At 44.8% G+C, this 23,091-nt stretch overlaps 1 protein-coding gene across 1 annotated transcript; it reads right to left on the minus strand.

Annotated features, from left to right (window-relative positions):
* LOC134738723 (importin subunit alpha-1-like) lies at positions 1 to 22,740 on the minus strand. Its single transcript, XM_063656306.1, has 7 exons — positions 22,520 to 22,740; positions 8,433 to 8,788; positions 7,990 to 8,131; positions 4,612 to 4,709; positions 4,380 to 4,460; positions 432 to 665; positions 1 to 176 (listed from the first exon to the last, which is right to left on the minus strand). The coding sequence occupies exons 4-7, from the start codon at positions 4,684 to 4,686 to the stop codon at positions 78 to 80; spliced, it is 489 nt and encodes a 162-aa protein (XP_063512376.1). The 5' UTR covers positions 4,687 to 4,709; positions 7,990 to 8,131; positions 8,433 to 8,788; positions 22,520 to 22,740; the 3' UTR covers positions 1 to 77.
* Between the last annotated feature and the right edge of the window lie 351 nt (positions 22,741 to 23,091).

Consider the following 23,091-nt stretch of genomic DNA (forward strand, 5'->3'; position numbering starts at 1 on the left):
GATATTTGAAATGGCATCCAGGATAACCAGAATAATCTTGGTATCTTTTGCAGTTAAGAGGTTCATCAACGGCTCTATTATGCCACAATGAACAAGGTGCACAATCTGTTCAACTGTTCCACCACTGGTATAGTTGTCACGGCCCATACAGCTTCCTTTTGTGTCTTAAAATCTGCCTATTAAACATAAGGAAATGGTTTTATTTCAGAACGGTTGCACAAATAAGATTCCAAGAGTACTTTTTCACAAAAACAATGACTGAAAGTACTAAGGTTCTATCGATACAACCTTAAGTGAAAGGGGTTACTGGGTATTTTTCAGCAAAGGACTTACCTAGTAGAACCCAAGATTCTTGCACATGAAGCAGCTTATCAAGCACAGCTTTCTATACATACTAAAAATGACTTGATTGAATCCTGAGACTTTGTTACCTTAGAGAGAACACTGACAAGGAATGGGACTAATCCATGATTCACAACTTGCTGTATCTGGTCCTGGCGGCCAGCTGTGATGTTTGACATTGTCCATGTAGCTTCCTTCTGAATGTTAGTTTTGGGGTTGGTGAGCAGGCTGGGAAAGATGGCGAGTGCTCCTGCATCAATCACAACCTGAGTCTGTTCATCTGTACCAGTGACAATATTCCCTATGGCTCTTAGTGCAGGAGTCTGAAAAGGAAAAAATGTGTTTGCTGGTTACCTTATTTTTTTCCCAGCACTTCAGAAATTCTGTACTCTAAAAGTTTTAACAAGAGGCCCAACATGACCTGAAATAGGCAATATTTCAATATTAGTATCAACTGATTATGCTTTTTTTTTTTTTTTTTTTTTGAGACAGGAGTCTTGCTCTTGTCACCTAGGCTGGAGTGCAATGGCGTGATCTTGGCTCACTGCAACCTCCGCATCTCAGGTTCAAGCAATTCTCCTGCCTCAGCCTCCCGACTAGCTGGGATTAAAGCGTGTGCCACCATGTCCAGCTAATTTCTTTGTATTTTTAGTAGAGATGGGTTTTCACATGTTGGCCAGGCTGGTCTCGAACTCCTTACCACAGCTGATCCACCCGCCTCGGCCTCCCAAAGTACTGGGATTACAGGCATGAGCTACTAAAAATTTAGACCTACATTTAATTTTGCCTGTTAAAGATTCATTATTTTATATGTAGAATAGTTTCCAAACTCGGTGTCAGGACTCGCCAGAGTCTCAAGTTATGGAGTATCCAAGTGTTTTGTTGCTAAAAAAGGCAGCTTTGAATAATTTAAAAAATGAACTAGAAGGCCAGGCACAGTGGCTCACACCTGTAATCCTAGCACTTTGGGAGGCTCAGGAGGGAGGATGGGTTGAGCTCAGGAGTTTGAGACCAGTCTGAGCAACATAATGAGACCTCCCCTTCTACAAAAAATTAAAAAAAAAAAAAATCCAGGCATGGTGGTGTGCACCTATCACCATGCAAGACCTTCTCTCAAAAAAAAAAAAAAAATCAGAGCAAACTGAAGATTATTCCTACATTAATCTCAGTAACTTGCGTTCAGATATACTTTGAGGAAGACATGAAGTTATAAGCAACATTCTGAGAATTTTCATATCTAATTTTATAATCTATGTATTTCCACGGTTGAGTGTTGTTGCAAATATAAATGGGTTATGTGCGGCCAGGCGCAGTGGCTCATGCCTGTAATCCCAGCGCTTTGGGAGGCCGAGGCAGTGGATCACCTGAGGTCAGACATTCGAGACCAGACTGAGAAACATGGTGAAACCCCATCTCTACTAAAAATGCAAAAATTACCCAGACGTGGTGGCGGGCCCCTGTAATCCCAGCTACTCTGGAGGATGTGGCAGGAGAATCACTTGAATCCAGGAGGCGGAGGCTGCAGTGAGCCTAGATTGCACCACTGCACTCCAGCCTGGGCAACAGAGCAAGACCTGTGCCCTGCCCCCTCAACAACAAAAAAAATGTTTTATGTTGTGAATCAAAGTAGAAAAGAGGTTTGAGAGCCAAAGCTAACCATAATTCAAAAAGCCAGTATCCCTGTCTCTCCAGGAGCTTGACACCTAACAGAAAATGTGACAAGTAGACAAACAGCATAAAACAAGTGGTAAATAGATGGGTTACATAGCATTTACTCCCCATTTTGGGTGCAGAATCAGGGCGCTAGAGAATCCTGAGAAAGGAGTGTCTTTCCTACGAGGCTAAGGAGTGCTATAAGAAGAAGATGAGCTTTGAGTATTAGTGCCCTAGAAATAGAACACACGTAGTAGTCAATCGAAAAAAAAAAAGATAAATGTGGAGTGCTAAAGGGCTAAAGGAAGCATAATGTGGCTGGGCACAGTGGCTCACGCCTGTAATTGCAACACTTTGGGAGGCCGAGGCGGGCAGATCACCCGACGTCAGGAGTTTGAGACCAGCCTGGCCAACATGGTGAAACCCTGTCTCTACTAAAAAAAAAAACAAAAATTAGTTGGGCGTGGTGGCGCGCACCTGTAATCCCAGCTATTTGGGAGGTTGAGGCACGAGTATCACTTGAATCCAAGAGGCAGAGGTTACAGTGAGCCAAGATGGCGCCATTGCACTCCAGCCTTGGCAACAGCGCGAGACTTTGTCTCAAAAAAAAAAAAGGAAGCATATTGCGAGAAAAAGAAGTAGGAAAGTGCCCAGTTATCTTTGGAAGATGAAAGATAAATTTGAAAATCTAAGGTCTACTTTGTGGAAGGCCTTCATGGAGTATGGATTATTATTATTATTATTATTTTTTAGACAGAGTTTTGCACTTGTCACCCAGGCTGGAGTGCAATGGTGCGATGGTGCGATCTTGGCTCACTGCAACCTCTGCCTCCCTGGTTCAAGTGATTCTCCTGCCTCAGCTTCCCAAGTAGCTGGGATTACAGGCACCCACCACCACCCCGAGCTAATTTTTTTGTATCTTTAGTAGAGACAGGTTTCACCATGTTGGCCAGGCTGGTCTCAAACTCCTGACCTCAGATTCAAGAGAATCGCTTAAACCTGAGATTCGGAGGTTGCAGTGAGCCAAGATCACGCCATTGCACTCCAGCCTAGGTGACAAAGTGCTGGGATTACAGGCGCGAGCAACCGTGCCTGGCCAGAGTATGGATTTTTATTTTTAGAGACAGGGTCTTACTCTGTCACCCAGCATGGAGTGCAGTGGTACAATCATAGCTCACTGCAGCCTCAAAATCCTGGGCTCAAGTGATCCTTCTGCCTCAGCCCCCTGAATACCTAGGACTAAAGGCCTGTGCCACCATGCCCAGCTAACTTTTTATTTTTTGTAGAGACAAGGTCTTGCTATGTTGCCTAGGCTGGGCTCAAACCCCTGGCCTCCAGTGATCCTCCTATTTCAGCTTCCCAAAGTGCTGGAATTACAGGCGTGAACCATCATGCCCAGCGGAGTATGGATTTTTTTATTTTTATTTTTTTTCTTGAGACAGAGTTTCACTCTTGTTGCGCAGGCTAGAGTGTAATGGCAAGGTCTTGGCTCACTGCAACCTCTGCCTCACAGGTTCATGCAATTTGGAGTATGGATTTTGAGGAGAGAAAAAACACGTCTAAAGTAGTACTTTAGGAAAAAATTCAGAAAAATAGCATTTGGCACAGAAAGAAGGAAACGATACATTAGGAGGCTACTATAAATATTTCAGGAGGAAAGACCTGAACAAAGCTGGTGACAAATACAAAAAAATACAGAATACCAAAAAAGACAGAAATAAACCAGAAATGGGCTGGGCGTGGTGGCTCATGCCTGTAATCCCAGCACTTTGGGAGGCCCAGGTGGGCGGATAACAAGGTCAGGAGTACAAGACCAGCCTGGCCAACATGGTGAAACCCTGGCTCTACTAAAAATACAAAAATTAACCAAGCGTGGTGGTGCATACCTGTAATCCCAGCTATTCGGGAGGCTGAGGCAGGAGAATTGCTTGAAACTAGAAGGCGAAGGTTGCAGTGAGCCAAGATTGTGCCACTGCACTCCAGCCTGGGTGACAGAGCAAGACTCCATGTGGGAAAAAGAAAAAAGAAATAAACCAGAAACTGGTTGGCTCTGGACACACTGGTCAGGTCAAGGTACCCAGCTAGTAGCTACAAATGCAAGGAAGTCTGAAGGAAGGTCAGAGCTAAAGGAAGATTCTAAATCAGCTTCAGTGGATTATAGAAGGCAGGAAAGAAGACAATTACTAATTGCGAACAGAGAAAAAGATCTTCACAGATAGTTAAAACCATAAGACTAGAAATGTTAAGTTTACTTGAATTTCTAAGAAAAGTCCCTACTGATTTTCTGGATTTCATGTAACTCATAATCTAAAATATATATTTTTTATCTGGTTGTTGTGGTTTTCCTGCAGAGGAGAAGTAGCATCATCAGGAAATGAGCTTACGTTTCTCCTCTTCAGCATCTGTTCATCCTTCTTAGCTTTCCTCAGCTCCACGTTGACCTCTATTCTGCGACGCCTCATTTCCTTGAGAAAAGATAACATGCCGTTTCACCTATCGCACCAGTCTTTGTTGCTAAGTGAGGGCATTTTTTAAAAAAAATCCTTCAGTTTTCACCCCTTTCCAAATGTCTTCACATTTAAATACCACTACAGGAAAGCAACAGAAGGTACTCACTGTACTGTCCTTTCCCTTGTTCTTGAATCTGTGAAGACGGGCAGCTCGTGTATTAGCATTCTCGTTGGTGGACATGGTTATGAGACAAAGGGAGAAAGCTAAAAGATGGGGGAAGAGAAAAATATTTCCTTTATCATTTTCCTTTGTCAATAATAGTACCAAATAAGAACTGAATTATCAAGCATCTACTGAATCCACACCTGTATACTAGAGGGAGATCATCATGTTTTCAGCACTATGAAATAGTTTTAGCCAACGAGTAACTGTCCCCCTTCCATCTGAAGGGCTGAGACTTCCTAGAGCAGGGCTGTCCATCAGAAATAGAATGCAAGCTATATAAATTGAAACTTCCTAGTAGCCATTTTTGTTTTGTTTTGTTTTGAGACGGAGTCTCACTCTATCGCCCAGGCTGGAGAGCAGTGGTGCAATCTCAGCTCACTGCAACCTCTGCCTCCCAGATTCAAGTGATTCTCCTCCCTCAGGCTCCCAAGTAGCTGGGACTACAGGCGTGTGCCACCATACCTGGCTAAGTTTTGTATTTTTAGTAGAGATGGGGTTGCGCCATGTTGGCCAGGTCAGTCTCAAACTCCTGACCTCAGGTGATCCACCCACCTCGGCCTCCCAAAGTGCTGGGATTATAGGCGTGAGCCACCACGCCCAGCCAAAAAAAATTCAAAATTAAAAAAACCCAATAAATAATAATGAACTTAGACAAAAATACCTTCTTGGCATCTAATGAGATGATCAAAAGATTTCCTTTCTTCAACTTTTTTCTTTTCGAGAGTGTCTTGCTCTGTTGCCCAGGCTAGGTGCGATCTCAGCTCATTGCAACCTCTGCCTCCTGGGTTCAAGTGATTCTCCTGCCTCAGCCTCCTAGTAGCTAGGACTACAGGCATGTACCACCGTGCCCCACTAATTTTTGTATTTTTAGTAGAGATGGGGTTTCACCATGTTGGCCAAGCTGGTCTTAAACTCCTGGGCTCAAGTGATCCACTCGCCTTGGCCTCCCAAAGTGCTGGGATTACAAGCATGAGCCACCACATCCAGCCTTTCTTTGACTCTTAAAATAGTATGGTATTAGTAATCTCCTCGTATTGGAGACTGGTGTCTAAGGTGAAGCCAATTTAGCCATGGTTTCTTATTCTTTAAATTTACTCCTGAATAGATCCGCATACCAATATTTTGAGATTTCTTATAGACATACCTATTTGCTATTAATTATTAATAATAAATATTAATAAAGGAGACAGGGCCATAATTTTCTATTTGTCTATTTCTATTTATCAAGTTTTCTAACAGTTTCACACTAACAGAAACAATAATCTGTAAAATTTCCTCCTTTTTCTATTCTGGTAGAAAAGTTTAAATGGAACTATCTGGTTCCCGAAATTTAAGAAAAACCTTATGAAATCACTTGGTCCTGCCATCACCTTAATGACAGGTGCAGTGATAAACAACCAGAAATCCTTTTCCTGCCTAAGAGTGTGGCTTCTGCCCTACTAAGGACTGAGATGACTGTGGCGTCCTTCCCAACCCTTCCCCCGACTCAAAGGGAGCTCGGTGGGTCCCTTTCTGTGGCTGTGGGGATGGAAGGTGGGGCACGATGAGTTGGGGACTTTTATTCCACCATCTTGCTCCACTCCTTCTAGGTGGACCCCTTTCTTTGTAGATGTAGGAAACCTGAATACCATGTTAGTAGACCCTGTGAAGGCTTTAAAATTCCAAGTTCTAGTAAAAGAAAATCAGAAATATTGGTTAGTATGTCTCTTTTTTTATTCTTGATATTGGTTATTTGTGCTGTACTATTTTTCCCCCCTTGATAATCTTATCAGAGGCTTGTAAAACATAATGGGATCTAAAGTATGTTTGTTTTCTATTTCATCACATTTGGTCATCTTTAATATTTTCTTTCTTTAGTCTGGCTCCTTGAGATGTACCCCTAGCTAATTAATTTGCAGTTTTTCTTTTCTAACATAAGCATTAAAGGCTAGCAACTTCTCCTAGGAAGTCTTTAATTGCATCTCACAAATTTCAATATATGTAGTACTTTCATGAACATCCAGATCAAAATGTTTTCTGGTTTTCATTATGATTTACATTTGAGCACTTCTTATTTATTTAGAAGTATATTTTTTACGTTTCAAGCATATAGCCCTTGCATTTCTTTAAAATTTTACAAATATCTATATCCCTAAACAATACTGTAACGTGTTATCACACATGCTTTTAAACTCTACACAAATGTATGTAGTATATACATTTATCCTTATCTATTTTTAGCGATGGAACTGTTTTCTCTTTTTTAAAATTTTTATTTTATTTTAGATTCAAGGGGTCTATGTGCACTGGGGAAACTGGGTTTCTAGTTACTCATTACCCGTAAACACTGTACCTAGTAGGTAATTTTTACAACCCTTGTGCCCCTCCCACCCTCTCCAAATGTTTTCTTTCTATTGTAAACTTATGAGATTCAATCTCGACACTTGTTGTTCTAGTGTGTTTTTCACTGCTATGTAACAGTCCATTATGAAATGATGACACAATTTAAACATGCCTGATTATGAGTACTTAGGAGTTGTTTCCAAATTTCACCATTATGAAATAATATTATAAGGAACACCCTGCTACAATGTCTTCTCATGTACACAGGGTAAAAGTTTCTCTGCTGTATCAGGAAGGAGTCAAATTGCATTTTTAACTTTGTTTTTGTCAAACCATTCTCTAAAATGGTTATAGCAACCATTGTACTAATTGCTCTCGTATCAGAAATGTATCATGACTATAATCCCAACACTTTGGTAGGCTGAGGCAGGCAGGTCGGTTGAGCCTAGAGGTCGAGAACAGCCTGGGCAACATAATGAGACCCTGTGTCTATAAAAAATACAAAAATTAGCCAGGCATAGTGGAATGCGTCTGTAGTCCCAACTGCTCGGGAGGCTGAGGTGAGAGGATAACCTTAGCCCAGGGAGGTCAGGGCTGCAGTGAGCTGTGATGGCACCACTGCACTCCAGCCTGGGTTGACAGACAAAAAATTAGCCAGGCGTAGTGGCAGGCACCTGTAATCCTAGCTACTTCGCAGGCTGAGGCAGGAGAATCATTTGAACCCAGGAGGCGGAGGTTGCAGCGAGCCGAGATTGTGCCACTGCACACCAGCCCGAGCAACAGTGCAAGACTCCGTCTCAAAAAAAAAAAAAAAAAAGAAAGAAAGAAAGAACTAATAATCTTCATTCATGTTTACAACTTATATAGGAAGAAAATTAGGCCAAAAGTAAAGTCTTTAATATGGCCTTTTAAATACATTAACTTTCATTATTAATAGGCTAGTATTTCAAAAGCGAGTCCAATATTCATCATTTACAAGGCTCAGAATTCACTTACCTGGTATGTCCTAAAGATTCTCGCCATATTGGTAGCATCAAAACGCATCACAACTGGTTTAACTGCACACTCCAAAATGGCTAAAGCCAAAGCAACTTCTCTGGGTTTGCTACACATCTGAACTGCCTTGATCCAATTTGCCCTATATTTCAGAAGATATGAAAGAAATTATTTCACTAGGTTGATCTAAATTAAAAGCACAATAGTTGTAACTTTGGTCTCCATCTGATTCCAGGGATAGACTCTGACTGCTAGAAATCCTCCAAATAGTGGTGTTGGTTCAGTAAGTTAGAAGTACACTCATGCCTCTAACGTCCTGTCTGCTGACCACACTGACTTCATTCAACTCATTGGTAACGACGTTTTCAAGTGCACATCTTGAACAATCATTTTATAAACATTTAGTGTATTTACAGCAATAAATTAACCTTAGTTTCCTTTACCTATGCGATGCCCAGTTGGGATGAAGGAAGGATGAAGGGATGTTGTTTTCTAATTGGGTGATAGTCAGTCTCAGAGTAGATATGGTAAGAACTTTGGACCCATGGCCAGAACCGTTCCATTTGAACTCTCCTGCTGGCGTCAGACAGAATTTATGTGCAAGATGCCTTCTCTTATCATGATCTTCTCTGTGCTGGTGCTTATTCAAAGCAAATGAATTGGTGGAGTATTGATTGTGGTAGACACGATACTTCCCTTCTTGACCCAATTTAAAATAATTGTTGATATTTCCTTTCATGATCACTTCCTTTTTGGTGCTCAACCGTGAAATTTCTCCTTGAGAGTTAACTACCAGTACCTGACCAAAAAAATTAAAAGACTGCATTATTTATGTCAATCAAAGATGTAAATTGTATCCAATCATCTGTCTTTCAATAATTAAAATTAATCATTCAAAGTAAGTTAAGATAAACCTTATGATAGAACTTTTGAAGTCTAAAAGTTAAGTTAAAAGCTAAAGCTAATTGTTTACAATTAAACAACCAAGATATGCCTGCAGAAAGAAAACTAACACATATTAAGTACCTATTACATGTCAGATACTATTATTCACTGCTTTCATGTATTAATACTTCAAATATACCCATGAAACCATACATATAAATTACTCACCTACCATTTTTTTCAAGTTTATAACAAGTTTTTCAAGTTTATACTTAAGGGAAAAAGAAGGGCATCGCATGTATTCCCTCCCAAAAATATATTCCTAAAAACACCCTTTTGGGTCCTTTTATCATTCCAGCTATAGTGTAAGACCGCATGGATACTTCAAAATAGTATTTTCAAACAGTTGATCCCAACTCTTTAGTGACTATGAAATAAATAGTGGGTCTTATTCAGCTTTTTAAAAAATAAAATGTAATGCAGCCGGGCACAGTGGCTCATGCCTGTAATCCCAGCACTTTGGGAGGCCAAGGCAGGTGGATCATGAGGTCAGTAGATTGAGACCACCCTGGCCAACATGGTGAGACCTCATCTCTACTAAAAATACAAAAAAATTAGCTGGGCATGGTGGCATGTGCCTGTAGTCCCAGCTACTCGGGAGGCTGAGACAGGAGAATCACTTGAACAAGAGAGGCAGAGGTTGTAGTGAACCGAGATCGCACCACTGCACTCTAGCCTGGCAACACAGCGAGACTCTGTCTCCAAAAAAAAAAAAAAAATGTAATGCAATAGGCTAGCACAGAAAATATCAGAGTGCTTCCCACATAATAAGGTAAAACAGTATGTCAGAAAGCTTTTGAATATGTGTACTGGGCTGCTATGAAAAAATGTGTATGTGACTGAGGGTCAGTCAGAGTCAAAAGAAGTATGAAAGCCACTACTTTTAAGCAATTGCTGTGATGTTAAGAACATCATTTATTCTTACATATCTACACTGCAAATAATTCTTGAATCTGGGAGACACAGTTGGGGCCATGTCCTGTCACCATGGCTAGCTGAAGGGCAGAGATACCGAGTCCTAGCTCTGATCCCATGATCTGATTCATGATCAGAGCTGGGACGCCATGCTGTCCTATCTACAGTACTCTGCTATCAATGGGTAAGCCTCGTCCTTTAGCTGCAGGTTCACCCGAAGTGATCATAGCTAGAACTGAGCAGTGAATCATCTATAATTCTTTAATAAACCATAAAACCCAAAATAGCCTACTCATATGTGTAAAGAAGGCTTTAATTCTTTAGAATTATATGTAGAATAAAACTGGTCATGTAGTAAGAAAGTATATCAGCCATTTATAGCATTTATATGCCTCGACTGAAATTTGGGTACGCAACTATACTTATAAAGCCTAATGTTTTTAATCTTGTTACCTACTACAGCTTTGGAAATAGAGAAAATACAATTCAAAAATAGGTCTACAAATTTCTACAAATTTCCAGCCCCTATTTATCGCATGTTCTCCAGGACAGAAACTGAGTCTCCCTTTACACATCCTGGCCTGGCCCAGAGCTACACATCCAGAGGCAGGATCGGGGGACCTGGGGGTGACCCCACAGGGTCCTGGGCCTCAAGCCTCAGTAGGCTTTGGGGAACTGTGCCTAGCTCAGCCCTCTGAGATTCTGTTGGAAGTGGTTTGAACCGGGGCCTGGGGAAAGTGTTTAATTTTAAAGCTCCTCAGGTGATTTGACTGCTGCCCAGGTGAGGCACCACGGCTCAGTGTAATTTTTTTTTTTGATATGGTGTCTTACTCTGTCACCCAGGGTGGAGTGCAGTGGCTCGATCTTAGCTCACTGTAATCCCCACCTCCCAGGCTCAAGTGATTCTCCTGCCTCAGCCTTCTGAGTAGCTGCGATTACAGGTGCCTGCCACCACACCTGGCTAATTTTTGTATTTGTAGTAGAGACGGGGTTTCACCATGTTGGCCAGGCCGGCCTTGGACTCCTGACCTCAAGTGATCCGCCTGCCTTGGCCTCCCAAAGTGCTGGGATTACAGGGATAAGCAGCCCGGCTGGCTCAGTGTAATCTTATTGCATGGATGTGGGGTGAGATTCCAAACATAACGGTTTCAGGTAAGACCCTCTTCTTGGGTTTAGGGCAGAAGCTTCCATTGATTCAAAGGGGAAAAGAGTGGAGCTGGAGTCCAGAGACTTGTACTCTTGTCTAGACTACTTCAGCTTCTCACCGAGCAGCCGCTTGAATTTCTGGGCCTCAGTTTCTTCATCTGTAGAACAGAGCTGTCAACCCTACCCTGTCACAGGGCTGGTTCTATGAAAGAACCGAGTGGGCCCTGGGTTCCCACACCCATGGGGATGGGGAAAAAGCAGGCCTACACTTCTGCTTTTCTGACTTCGGGTTTCGATTAGGTGTCCTTGGCTCTGGACTCCATCCCCAGCCTCTGGGTGACCTCATGGGGCTGCCTGCCTGGCCTGCTCCTCCAGGGTGGGGTGGGACCTCCTCAGGACTCACACTGCCTGTGCTCTAAGTAAGGCTGGCAGAGACCCAGCAGGGCCACTGGAACCAGGAGGGATCAGAAATGGTCCACAAGGGGCCAGGCACATTGGCTCATGCCTGTAATCCCAGCGCTTTGGGAGGCCGAGGCAGGAGGATCACTTGAGGTCAGCAGTTTCAGACCAGCCTGGCCAACATAGTGAAACCCTGTCTCTAATAAAAATACAAAAATTAGCTGGGTGTGATGGTGTGTGTGCACCTGTAGCCCCAGTTACTCGGGAGGGTGAGGCAGGAGAATTGCTTGAACCTGGGAAGTGGAGGTTGCAGTGAGCCAAGATTGCACCACTGCACTCCAGCCTGGACGACAGAGCGAGACTCCATCTCCCACAAAAAAAAGAAATGGTCCATGAAGGAACCTCCCAGCCAGCGAAGGCTGTAGGGATGAGCCAGGTTAGGGAGGCAGGAAAATGAGATCAAGGAGTGGTCACCTTCTGCCCACTCCCTCAAACATATCTGTGTTTATACCCACCATTCCTTCCCCCTCCCCTAGGGAAAGGCACAGGGGCCTGCCATCCAAGCCAACCTCCCCAGCCCAGGCCTGAAAGACCCCATAGCTGCCTCCCACTTACTTAGAAGTGGTCTCAGCTCAAATTTCCAACCCTTCCCTTCTGACTACCTTTGTCCCTTTCTCATTTCAACAAACTCAAGGCCTCTCCATCTTTTTTTTTTTTTTTTTTTTCCAGACAGGGTCTTGCTCTGTCACCCAGGCTGGAGGGCAGTGGCACGATCACAGTTCACTGCAGCTTTGACTTCTTGGACTCAAGCAATTCTGCCTCAGCCTCCCAAGTAGCTGGCACTACAGGCCCACACCACCACGCCAGATTAATTTTTTTTTTTTTTTTTTTTTCTGTAGACACAGGGTCCTTCTATGTTGCCCAGGCTGGTCTTGAACTCCTGGGCTCAAGAAATCCTCCCACCTCAGCCTCCCAAAGTGCTGGAATTACAGGTGTGAGCCACTGGCCCCAGTTGATCTCTCCATCTTAAAAAGAAAATGTTGGCCAGGTGCAGTGGCTGACTCCTGTAATCCCAACACTTTGGGAGGCTGAGGCAGGTGGATCACTTGAGGTCAGGAGTTTGAGGCCAGCCTGGCCAACATGGCGAAACCCCGTCTCTACTAATTATATATATATATATATATATATATAAAATTAGCCAGGTGTGGTGGCGGGTGCCTGTAGTCCCATCTGCTTGGGAGGCTGAGGCAGGAGAACCACTTGAACCCCGGAGGTGGAGATTGCAGTGTGTGGAGATCACACCATTGCTCTCCAGCCTGGGTGACAGAGAGAGACTCTGTCTCAAAAAAAAAAAAAAAAAGTTTGTTCCCTGGACCCAGATCTGGATCCCCTTTTAACAACTAAATCCTTTTTCCCTTCCTCCTTTTCGAGCCAACTTCTCTGTCCCCTCACTTAGACAACCAGCTCACTGCTCAGAGGCCTTCCACCACTTCCTTGATGACAGATCTGGTCCTTGTTAAGCGCATCCGTGTGAAGAGACCACCAAACAGCCTTTGTGTGAGCAACAAGGCTGTTTATTTACATCCGGGTATGGATGGGCTGAGTTTGAAAAGAGAGACAGCGAACGGGGATAGGATAGGGGCAGCTTTACAGGACTTAGGTAGGCAGTGGAAAGGTACAAGTTAAAGGTGGTTATCTATTGATAGCAGGGGAGGGGGTCACAAGGCGCTCGGTGGGGAGCTCCTGAGACTCATTGTCCAGGAGGAGATTGTCACAAGGTCAATTGATGAGTTGGGGCAGGGCAGGAACAACGCAAGGAGCTGGCTGTTTTACTCCTTTTTGCGGGTTTTTTTTTTTTTTTTTTTTTTGGCTGCTCCAGAATTTGTGGCTCCTGCAGGCCATTTGGATGTATACGGGCAAGTCACAGGGGTTACAAGGACCTTGTTCCGGCTTAGAGGCCTGACAGTCTTCCTCTGGCCTGACTTCTTTCCAGTGCTTGCTCTTTAAAATCCTCTCCTTCTTGGGCTTCCTCTGGCCAGGCCTCCTGGTTTTCCTTCTTTTTCTCTGCTACTGCTCAGCAATTGGGCCCCAGGCTCCACCTCCTCCGCCACGGCCTCATGCTTGGTGTCTCACCTGGCTTCTCACTCCACCACCCTGGGAGAGCGCAGCCCCACCGGCTGTAGATCAACAACTCGCAGCACAGTCTCCAGGCTCACATATCCCACTGCCATCTGGATGTCCTTTGTACATGTCAAAAGCTTTGTGCCCCAAATCAAATTTGTCCTCTCCCTCCTCCCTCCCCAATCTCAGCATCTGAGTGACATCTACTTCTGTCACCCAAGGTAGAATCATCCTTGCCTCCTGCTGGCTTTGCCTCATCTGTCACTGAGCCCTGTTGATCCCACCAGCCTAAACCTTGCAGACCTGCCTACCAGTTCTCACGTAACACCAGGGTTAGAAGAACATGAAAACACTGCTGCAAGGAAGCAAACAGACACCTTGCAGGCAGGGCAATGAGTCAATGTCCAGGCAGAAGGAAAGGGCGGGGCTCTTCAAGGGAGATTGAAGAGACAGCCAGACATAAGGCATGGCCTTGGATGGGATCCTGAACCAAACAAACTAGTTGTGAGAGAGATGTTTTAGGATAAGGTGGAAATCTGACGACAGCTTAGGTCATAGATGACATTAAGGAACTATAGTTAATTTTGTCAGATATAATAATGGAGGGTGTTCATGGAGAAAGACATCACTTTTCAGAGATGCATGCTGAAGTTTTCAGGGGTGAAATATGATGCCCAGAATTTATAATTCGTCAGCAATAAATAAATAAATAAATATAAATAAACATGGCAAATACTGTTTTTTCTCTTTTCTCTTTTTTTTCCCTAGTAGAGCAGCCAGCAAGGAGCAAGTATTGTTAAATCTAGGCAATAGGTAATTGTATTCGTTTTTTAAAAATATTATTTTTGGCTCGGTGTGGTGGCTCATGCCTGTAATCCCAGCACTTTAGGAGGCCGAGGCAGGCGGATCACCTGAGGTCAAGCGTTCGAGACCAGCCTGGCCAACACGGCAAAACCCCTCCTCTACTAAAAGTACAAAAATTAGCAGGGCATGGTGGCATATGCCTGTAATCCCAGCTACTCGGGAGGCTGAGGCAGGAGTATCACTTGAGCCCGGGAGGCAGAGGTTGCAGTAAGATGAGATCATGCCATTGCACTTCAGCCTGGGTGACAGAGCAAGACTGGGTCTCAAAAAAAAAAAAAAAAGAAAAGAAAATTCTTTTTGGCCGGGCATGGTGGCTCACACCCGTAATCCCAGCACCTTGGGAGGCAGAGGTAGGTGGATCACTTGAGATCAGGAGTTCGAGACCAGCCTGGCCAACATGGTGAAACCCTATCTCTACTAAAAATACAAAAATTAGCCAGGCGTGGTGGCATGTGCCTGTAATTCCAGCTACTCAGGAGGCTGAGATATGAGAATCACTTGAACCTGGAAGGTAGAGACTGCAGTGAGCTGAGATTGTGCCACAGCCCTCCAGCCTGGGTGACAGAGCAAGATTCTGTAAAAAAAAAAAAAAAAAAAAAATTTACTTTTCTGCATGTTGGACATTTTCCTTTTTTTAAGTTTTAAATTTATTTACTTATTTTTAATATAGAGGCAGGGTCTCACTGTGTTGTTCAGGCTGGTCTCGAACTCCTGAGTTCAAACAATTCTCCCACTTCGGCCTCCCAAAGTGCTAGGATTACAGGGGTGAGCCACCAGGCCCAGCCTAATTGGACATTTTCATAATAAAAATAAAATTAAAAAAAAATTCCTCAAACGTTTTTACTATTCTCCATCCTCACTGTCACTACCATATAAGCCTGTGCTCTCGGCTACTTGGAAGGACGAGGCAGGAGGATTGCTTGAGCCCAGGAGATTGAGGCTGCAGTGAGCCGTGATGGCACCACTGCACTCCAGCCTGGGTGACAGAGCGAGACCCTGTCTCAAAAAAGAAAAGAAGAAAAAGTTGTTCATTATTTCTCACCTGGAAACAGACTTGCCCTTCCAGTTCCCCCTGCCCCCGATGTATTACAGATGAAGTAGTTCCTCTCCCTTTCAGACACAGCTCTGGAGCCGGGATTCTGGGAATAAGGCCACTTAAACACACCCTGTTTCCCCTCTGCTGCCAACTGCGACCTGCTACTGCCTGAGTCAAGCAGAGGCTGGGGCAGTGGTGGGTGGGACCTGGCTTTCACAGGTGAGAGGCTGTGTCTGAGGTGGAGGCTCCCAGGGGAACCCTGGGGCAGGCTGGCCCATCATGGGACCCCGGGGAGAAGGCAGGGTGGCTCTTGTACCCTTGCGCCCAGGAGCTGAGGGGTGCAAACAGGTGGGCCAGGTAGTCTCTACCCATAAGGCCAGGGCACCAAGGAGACAGGGAGAATTCCTGCTGGCGTTTTGACATCACGGATGTCCCATGCCCACAGGCCCAGTGGCAGAGACCACCATCCCTTCTCCACTCTAGGGCCCCCCCACCAAGTGGGGTACTCCTGCAGCTCGACCCCAGCTCTGGGGAGCAAAGTCATATAAACGCACTCTGTGACAGCTCAGCAGGGGGAACAGAGAGAACCACAAACCAGCTGCCGCCACCAGACCCCAGCACAGCCGGGACCCAGGACACACACTAAACCAGCCGCCGCTACCAGACCCCAGCACAGCCGGGACCCAGGACGCACACTAAACCAGCCGCCGCTACCAGACCCCAGCACAGCCGGGACCCAGGACGCACACTAAACCAGCCGCCGCTACCAGACCCCAGCACAGCCGGGACCCAGGACGCACACTAAACCAGCCGCCGCTACCAGACCCCAGCACAGCCGGGACCCAGGACGCACACTAAACCAGCCGCCGTTACCAGACCCCAGCACAGCCGGGACCCAGGACGCACTAAACCAGCCGCCGCTACCAGACCCCAGCACAGCCGGGACCCAGGACGCACTAAAGATGCCATCACAGGTCATGGGGAAAGACAAACTTGTCAGTGAAAGGTCACAGGACAACTGGCTGCCCATCCAGAGATAAACAAATAAATAAACACGTTTATAAATAAAGGAAGGTCCACATCTCATTCTGTCCATCCATATTAGCCTTCAAAGGATTAAAGATTTAAATTTTTAAAAATGAAGCCATAAAAATAATTGAAAAAGAAAATAAAATCCAATATGCTGTATGTATATATATATAAAAGCCTATATATTTTATATATATAAGTCTCTTTATATATATAAATACTTCAATATGTTGTATGTATATATATAAATATATATTATATATAATATGCTGTGTGTGTGTATATATATGACTTCAATATGTTGTATGTATATATATAAATATATATTATATATAATATGCTGTGTGTGTATATATATATGACTTCAATATGTTGTAGGTGTCTGTGTGTGTATACATATATATATACACATATAAGACTTTGTAACAAAGACTCAGAATATAAAAGCCATAAAATAAACGAGTGATACATTTGACTACATAAGTGTGTTTTAAGAAAACTTGTGTAGCAAAATAATGCTATTAGCAGAGTTAAAAGACAAGCTCAGGGTGGCGGAGGGAATTATGACTCATGTAATCATAGACAAAGGGCTATTTTCCCTAGTATAGAAAAAGTTACTAGAACTCCAAGAAAAAAACCTAACAACCCAATACACAAACAGGCAAAGGATATAAACAGACCTTCACAGAAAGAAAAAAAAAGGTGGTGGGGACAAACAGCCCTTAAATATATGAAAAGATACTCTTACTGGAAAGAAAAATGCAGATTTAAAGTACCTTAAGATAACATATATTATGGTCAGATTGGCAGAAAACGAAAGTTTGACAACAGTCAGTTGGCAAGGCTGTGGGGAATAAGACACCCTCATTTGTGTTGGTGAGGGCAAACTGGTATATGCCTCATGGGATATACCCATCAAGTATCTATTATTTACCTTTTGACCCCAAAATCCCACTTTTGGAATTTTTCCAACATCTACCTATACATATATAAAAGAGTATATAAAAGAGCATTCATTATGGCATTGTTGTAATAGCAAAAAATAGGAAACATTTCAAGTGCCCATCAACAGAAGACTGGTAAGATGGATTATTTGTAGTTGTAGGGAAAGAGACAGAAACTCTCTAGGTATAATCTCCAAAATACATTGTCAAAGGAATAAATAAAAAGTAAACAAGCTTGTTTTTTAAAAAAATCTTGTTTTACACACAGGATGGTGTGTACAAGGTACTACCTTTGCTTAAGAGAGAGAGAGAAAATTAAGTAATCAGATATGTAGTTATACTAGTTTGTACTCAGAAACTCTGGAAGAATGAAGAATGAATGAAAGGGGTAACTTTTGAGTTGATGGAGAACAGAGCAGGGAAACAGGGTACATGTGAGATTTTCACTATAGACTTTAAAATATTGCTTTGATTAAAAAAAACCTGTAAATATATTACCTAGTAAAATAAATTCAAGGCTATTAGCAAAATAGAGGGCCTGGAGAATGCAATTACAACTTGAATACAAACTCTTAAGGAGACTCGAATCAAGCAGAGTTTTTAAAAAGGACTGATTTTTAGAACTTAAAATATGTCATTGTATTAGTTGAAGGGGAATAAATTCACTCTTGAGATTCAAATTTGCAGCCTGGAAGGTCAAAAAGAAATATCAAACCTCAGAGCAAAAGTACACCAAGACTGAAATAAAGAGGCCAAAGATAAACTGCAGGGGACCCAGTCGGGAGCACTCACATGCAAAGGAAAGAAAAGGTAAAAGAAACAATAATCAAGCAACAGGCCGGGCGCAGTGGCTTACGCCTGTAATACCAGAACTTTGGGAGGCTGAGGCAGGTGGATCGCTTGAGCCCAGAAATTTAAGATCAGCCTGGGCAACATGGCGAAACTTTGTCTCTCCAAAAAATACAAAAAAAGTTAGCTGGGCATGGTGGCGTGTGCCTGTATTCCCAGCTTCTCAGGAGGCTGAGGTGGGAGGATCACTTGAACCCAGGAGGTGGAGGCTGCAGTGAGCGGTGATTGTGCCACAGCACTCCAGCCTGGGTGGCAGAATAAGACCCTGTCTCAATAAATAAACAAGCAAACAAACAATAATCAAATCAAGCAACAAATGGATGTTCCTAAGCTGAAAAAAGACCAGAGTCTACAGAGTGACAGGTTCTGTGAGCTCCAGATGAGGGTGCTGAGAAAAGAATCCCCGTCAAGGCATGTACTAAAGAATATGTGTTTGATTAGGAACCCCAGAGAGGAGATAGCTGCCAATAATGAAACGGAAAGTGTAACGGGAAGAAAAGGGAAATCGATAACCAGATCAGAGGGGAGAAAAACACAAGATAAACCAACAAATGTAAAATAAGCCAAAGGTAATTAAGTACAGTAGATCAATTGTTAAATGAAACATGAACAGACTGAATTCTCCCACCAAAAGACAAAGAGTCAGCTTGGGTTCAAAAATACAGTGATAGGCTGGGCGCGGTGGCTCACACCTGTAATCCCAGTACTTTGGGAGGGTGAGGCAGGTGGATCACTTGAGGTCAGGAGTTTGAGACCAGCCTGACCAATGTGGTGAAACCCTGTCTCTACTAAAAATACAAAAATTAGTTGGGCATGGTGGCGTGTGCCTGTAATCCCAGTTAATCAGGAGGTTGAGGCAGGAGAATCACTTGAACCTGGGAGGCGGAGGTTGCAGTGAGCCGAGATCGCACCACTGCACACCAGCCTGAGTGACAGAGCAAGACTCCGTCTCAAAAAACAAACAAACAAAAAAATGAAAATAACAAAAATACAGTGGTGACGGGCAACATGAAGAATCCTCATCTCTAAAAAAATACCAAAAAAAAAAAAATAGCTGGGCATGGTGGCACACGGGCCTGTGGTCCCAGGTTCTCGGGGTGCTGAGGCGGGAGAATTGCCTCAGCCAGGGAGGTTGAGGCTGCAGGGAGCCATGATCACACCACTGCACTCCAGCCTGGGCAACAGAGGGAGACCCTGTCTCAAACAAAACAAAACAGTGATGTGACATATACAAGAAATTACTAGTTTCAAAAAATGATAATGGAAGAATATAAAAGAATGCTAAGCAAGTGCAAAAAAAAAAAAATAAAGTAAAATAAGGAGTGGTCATATTAACAATAGAAGGGCAAAATTTAAGGTTAAGCACTATAATAGGATAAAGAGGGACACCAAATAATAGAAAAGCACAATTTGTAACAACACGACAGAACACTCGAAATCCGAATGTTCCCGACAGCATCGTAGTTAAATATAAAAAGCAAAAACTAGGAAAAGCACCAGAAGAGCTTTATAGAGAAAATTTGAGTGGAAGGTTTAACATAACACATCTCTATCAGAATTAGAGTAAAAGACCCCTGCCCCCAAGCAAAGGATACAAAGGAAATGAAAGTTTGAATAATATAATCAATAAACTTGATTTGATGCAGTTAGGATCTTATATCCCTTAAATAGAAAATATGTATTTTTCCGTCCAGGGATTAATATGCATTAATCCCAGCACTTTGGAAGGCTGAGGCGGGTGGATCACTTGAGGTTAGGAGTTCCAGAGCAGCCTGGCCAACATGGCAAAATCCCCTCTCTACTAAAAATACAAAAATTAGCTGGGCGTGGTGGCGCACACCTGTAATCCCAGCTACTCGGGAGGCGGAGCAGGAGAATCGCTTGAACCCAGGAGGTGGAGGTTTCGGTGAGCCAAGACTGCGCCACTGCACTCCAGCCTGGGTGACAGAGTAAGACTCCATCTCAAAAAATAAAAATAAAAATAAAAGTAAGAAAATATGCATTTTTCTTATATGTCTATGAAAAACTTAGAAAAATCATTCACTTGGTCACAAAGAAATTCATAATAAATTTTAAAAGTGGAGATTTTACACATCTGGAGAAAATGAATGCCTTCCTAGTAAAATATAAAATGGCCAAAATTAACTAGAAGGTGAGTAGAAACTTAACTAATTACCACTGATGAGAAAAAAAATCTGCTACTGAAAAAGGCACCAGGTCCAGAGGGTTTCATGAGAGGGAACTGTAGAAACCTTTTGAATTCATCTTTGCCAACACCTTCCTCCTCCAGGAAGCATTCCTGGATTTCCCTCTTGCCAACAAGATTCTGGGAGGATGGCTCCTCCAACATGCCCCCACAGCTCTTTGCAGATGCATCATGTCATATCATATCATATCTGCCATGCCATACCATATCATAATTGGATCTGCTGTTAAATTTCTCCTGGACAGTAAGCTACCTGAGGGCAGGAAGCACCCTTTATTTTTCATTGCTCCCTAGTGCCCAGTACAGCAGCTGACATTCACTGACTAGGTGAATATGGTAAGTGAAAAAGCAGAAGGCACAATCGTCATTACGTTGTAATGTCTCTATGGGAACTGCCCAAGACATACACATAAGAAGGCAGAATAAATGGCAAGAAACCAACATGCTCACAGTCATTCGATTGAGATTTCCTCCTGTTATTCAAATATTTGTAATGGAGTGAAGCTATTTTTATAGGGCGGGAAAGTAATTTACACATTTACTGGGCCAAGGAGGAGAAAGGAAGGGGGAGGCTGGGAGGATTCTGCAGGCAGGCCCTTCTGCTACCTCTGCTTCCTCTCTCTGGCCCAGCCCCTAGACAGACACGGAGGCCTGGACAGGGTCCCCTGCCCCACTCCCTTCATGCCTCACAGGGGACCCCCAGCCAGGAGAAGAGGAGGCAGGGTGGGTACCCACAGGGGCCTCAGCTGGACAGAAGGGTTCTGCGGGGCTCACCTTGCAACAGCTCTGCAAGTTCCCTCAACACCAGAATCCTTCTGCAATCTGGAAACAGAGCTTCCCAAATTTTAGCAAAAGCACCTGTGCCCCTATGCCCCTGTGCCCCAAAGCCCTAGTCCTGGCAGCCCTGTTTCCCCCTCAATATGAACCAACAGCCACTGACCTCTCACTCCCCAGCACAGATCCAGCTCCGAATCTCCCTAACATTCAGGCATGGAGCCCCGACCACATCCCTGGTCATCAGCTATGCCCTGGTCATGATCATGGACTTTCCCATTCCCCAGGACCTGGCACTGACCACCCATCCAGGCTGGCATTCAGAAGTACTGATGCCCACCCTTCCCTGTACTGGACATAGTCAGCTCTAAGAAGGCAGAGAAAATAGGTCTATGGGAGCTTAGCTATGAGGAGGCAAAGGCCTAAGAATGATATAATGGACTTTGGGGACTTGGGAGTGGGGGAAGGGTGGGAGGGGGGTGAGGGACAAAAGACTACACGTTGGGTACAGTGCACACCACTCGGGTGATGGCTGCACCAAAATCTCAGAAATCGCCACTAAAGAGCAAACACCACCTGCTCCCCACAACTATTAAAATAAAATAAACATAAAAAAATAGGTCTAGAGTGAGTTCAACTACTGAGGCCTGGGAAGGAAGTGAGGGGGCAGGTGGGGCCCATCTCAGGCCCCTGGGGCTGAAGGGAGCCAGGGACTAAAGAGGTGAGAACCGGGCGCAGGCTCCAGGGAGACCCCCAGAGACCATGTGGCCTGCAGGGGAGTTGGGGGGTGTGCAGGGAGATCTCTAGGGGGACAGCAATGTGGGGTGAGGGTGGGAGGGGGACCCAAGAAGCTGCTCTCTCCTAAGTCAGGTCCTAGGCAGGCAGAGGGGCTCCTGGGACAGCCTGGGACTGCAGGTGAGTCCCTGGGAGGGAGACAGCTGAGGTGGCTGCCCCAGCCGGGGGGTGGGGGTGAGGGTTGTTGGAGAAGGGAGTACAGGCAAGGGGCTAGCTGGAGTCCCCTCAATTTGGCCTCAGCTTCCTGCTATTACCAACGCCCCTTGCCAAAGGCCCCCTGGCTGGCCCCGAGTGGGGACAGGTGGGTCTGTCCCGAGGCCAGTTTCTTTCTCTCAATCACAGCGGCCTCGGGCTGCCCTTGGGGTTTGTCCTAGGAAGTGGGTGCTGGGCCTGGATCCAGAGAGGAGGGGCCCCCAGGTGGGTTTTAGGATTCGGGAAAGGGAGGGGAGAGAGTGGAGAAACTGCTGTGGCCGCCCTCTAGTCCCTCAGGGGCAAGGGCTCACTCACAGTTCCCAGTGGAGGAGGAGGAATGAGGGCCCCGGGGTCCTTCCAGTCGGGGCTGCCTGCTCAGGTGCGGCGCCTCCAGGGTTGCTTGTATAAGAAGGTGCAGCGGCCCGGCTGGAACTTCCCTCCCAGCGGCCAATGCCCCAGCAGCAGGGGCGGGCTCCAGGCCAGCTCCACCCGCCTGGGCCTTCCCACCTCTGGGCGTGGATGGTGACCACACCCTGAAATCCCAGAGCCACGGGAAGAGTCTCAGAGGCCCCTTTATTGCACCGCCTTTGGCCTGGCTTCCCAGCGCTCCCGGAGTGGCCTCTTTGCGGGAGAGGAGGAGTCATCCCTGCTTACCTCCCCATCTCCCTCTCTCCCCTCTCAGAAGGGTTTGCTTCTGCCCTCTCCTGGGCAGCAAGAGAACAGGAGACATCCCTCTCCTGGGACATCATCAACTCTCCCACCACAGGGCTGGGCACACAGGATGCTCAGAAGAAGGAGCGCTTGCTTGCCTTCGGCTTGTACTGTTCTTGCCGAGGGGAACAGGGTGGCCAACCCTAAAGGCCACCTGGCTGAAACTGAACCTGCTG

Source organism: Pongo pygmaeus, chromosome 19, assembly GCF_028885625.2.
Source record: "Pongo pygmaeus isolate AG05252 chromosome 19, NHGRI_mPonPyg2-v2.0_pri, whole genome shotgun sequence".
Classification (NCBI taxonomy): Eukaryota; Metazoa; Chordata; class Mammalia; order Primates; family Hominidae; genus Pongo; species Pongo pygmaeus.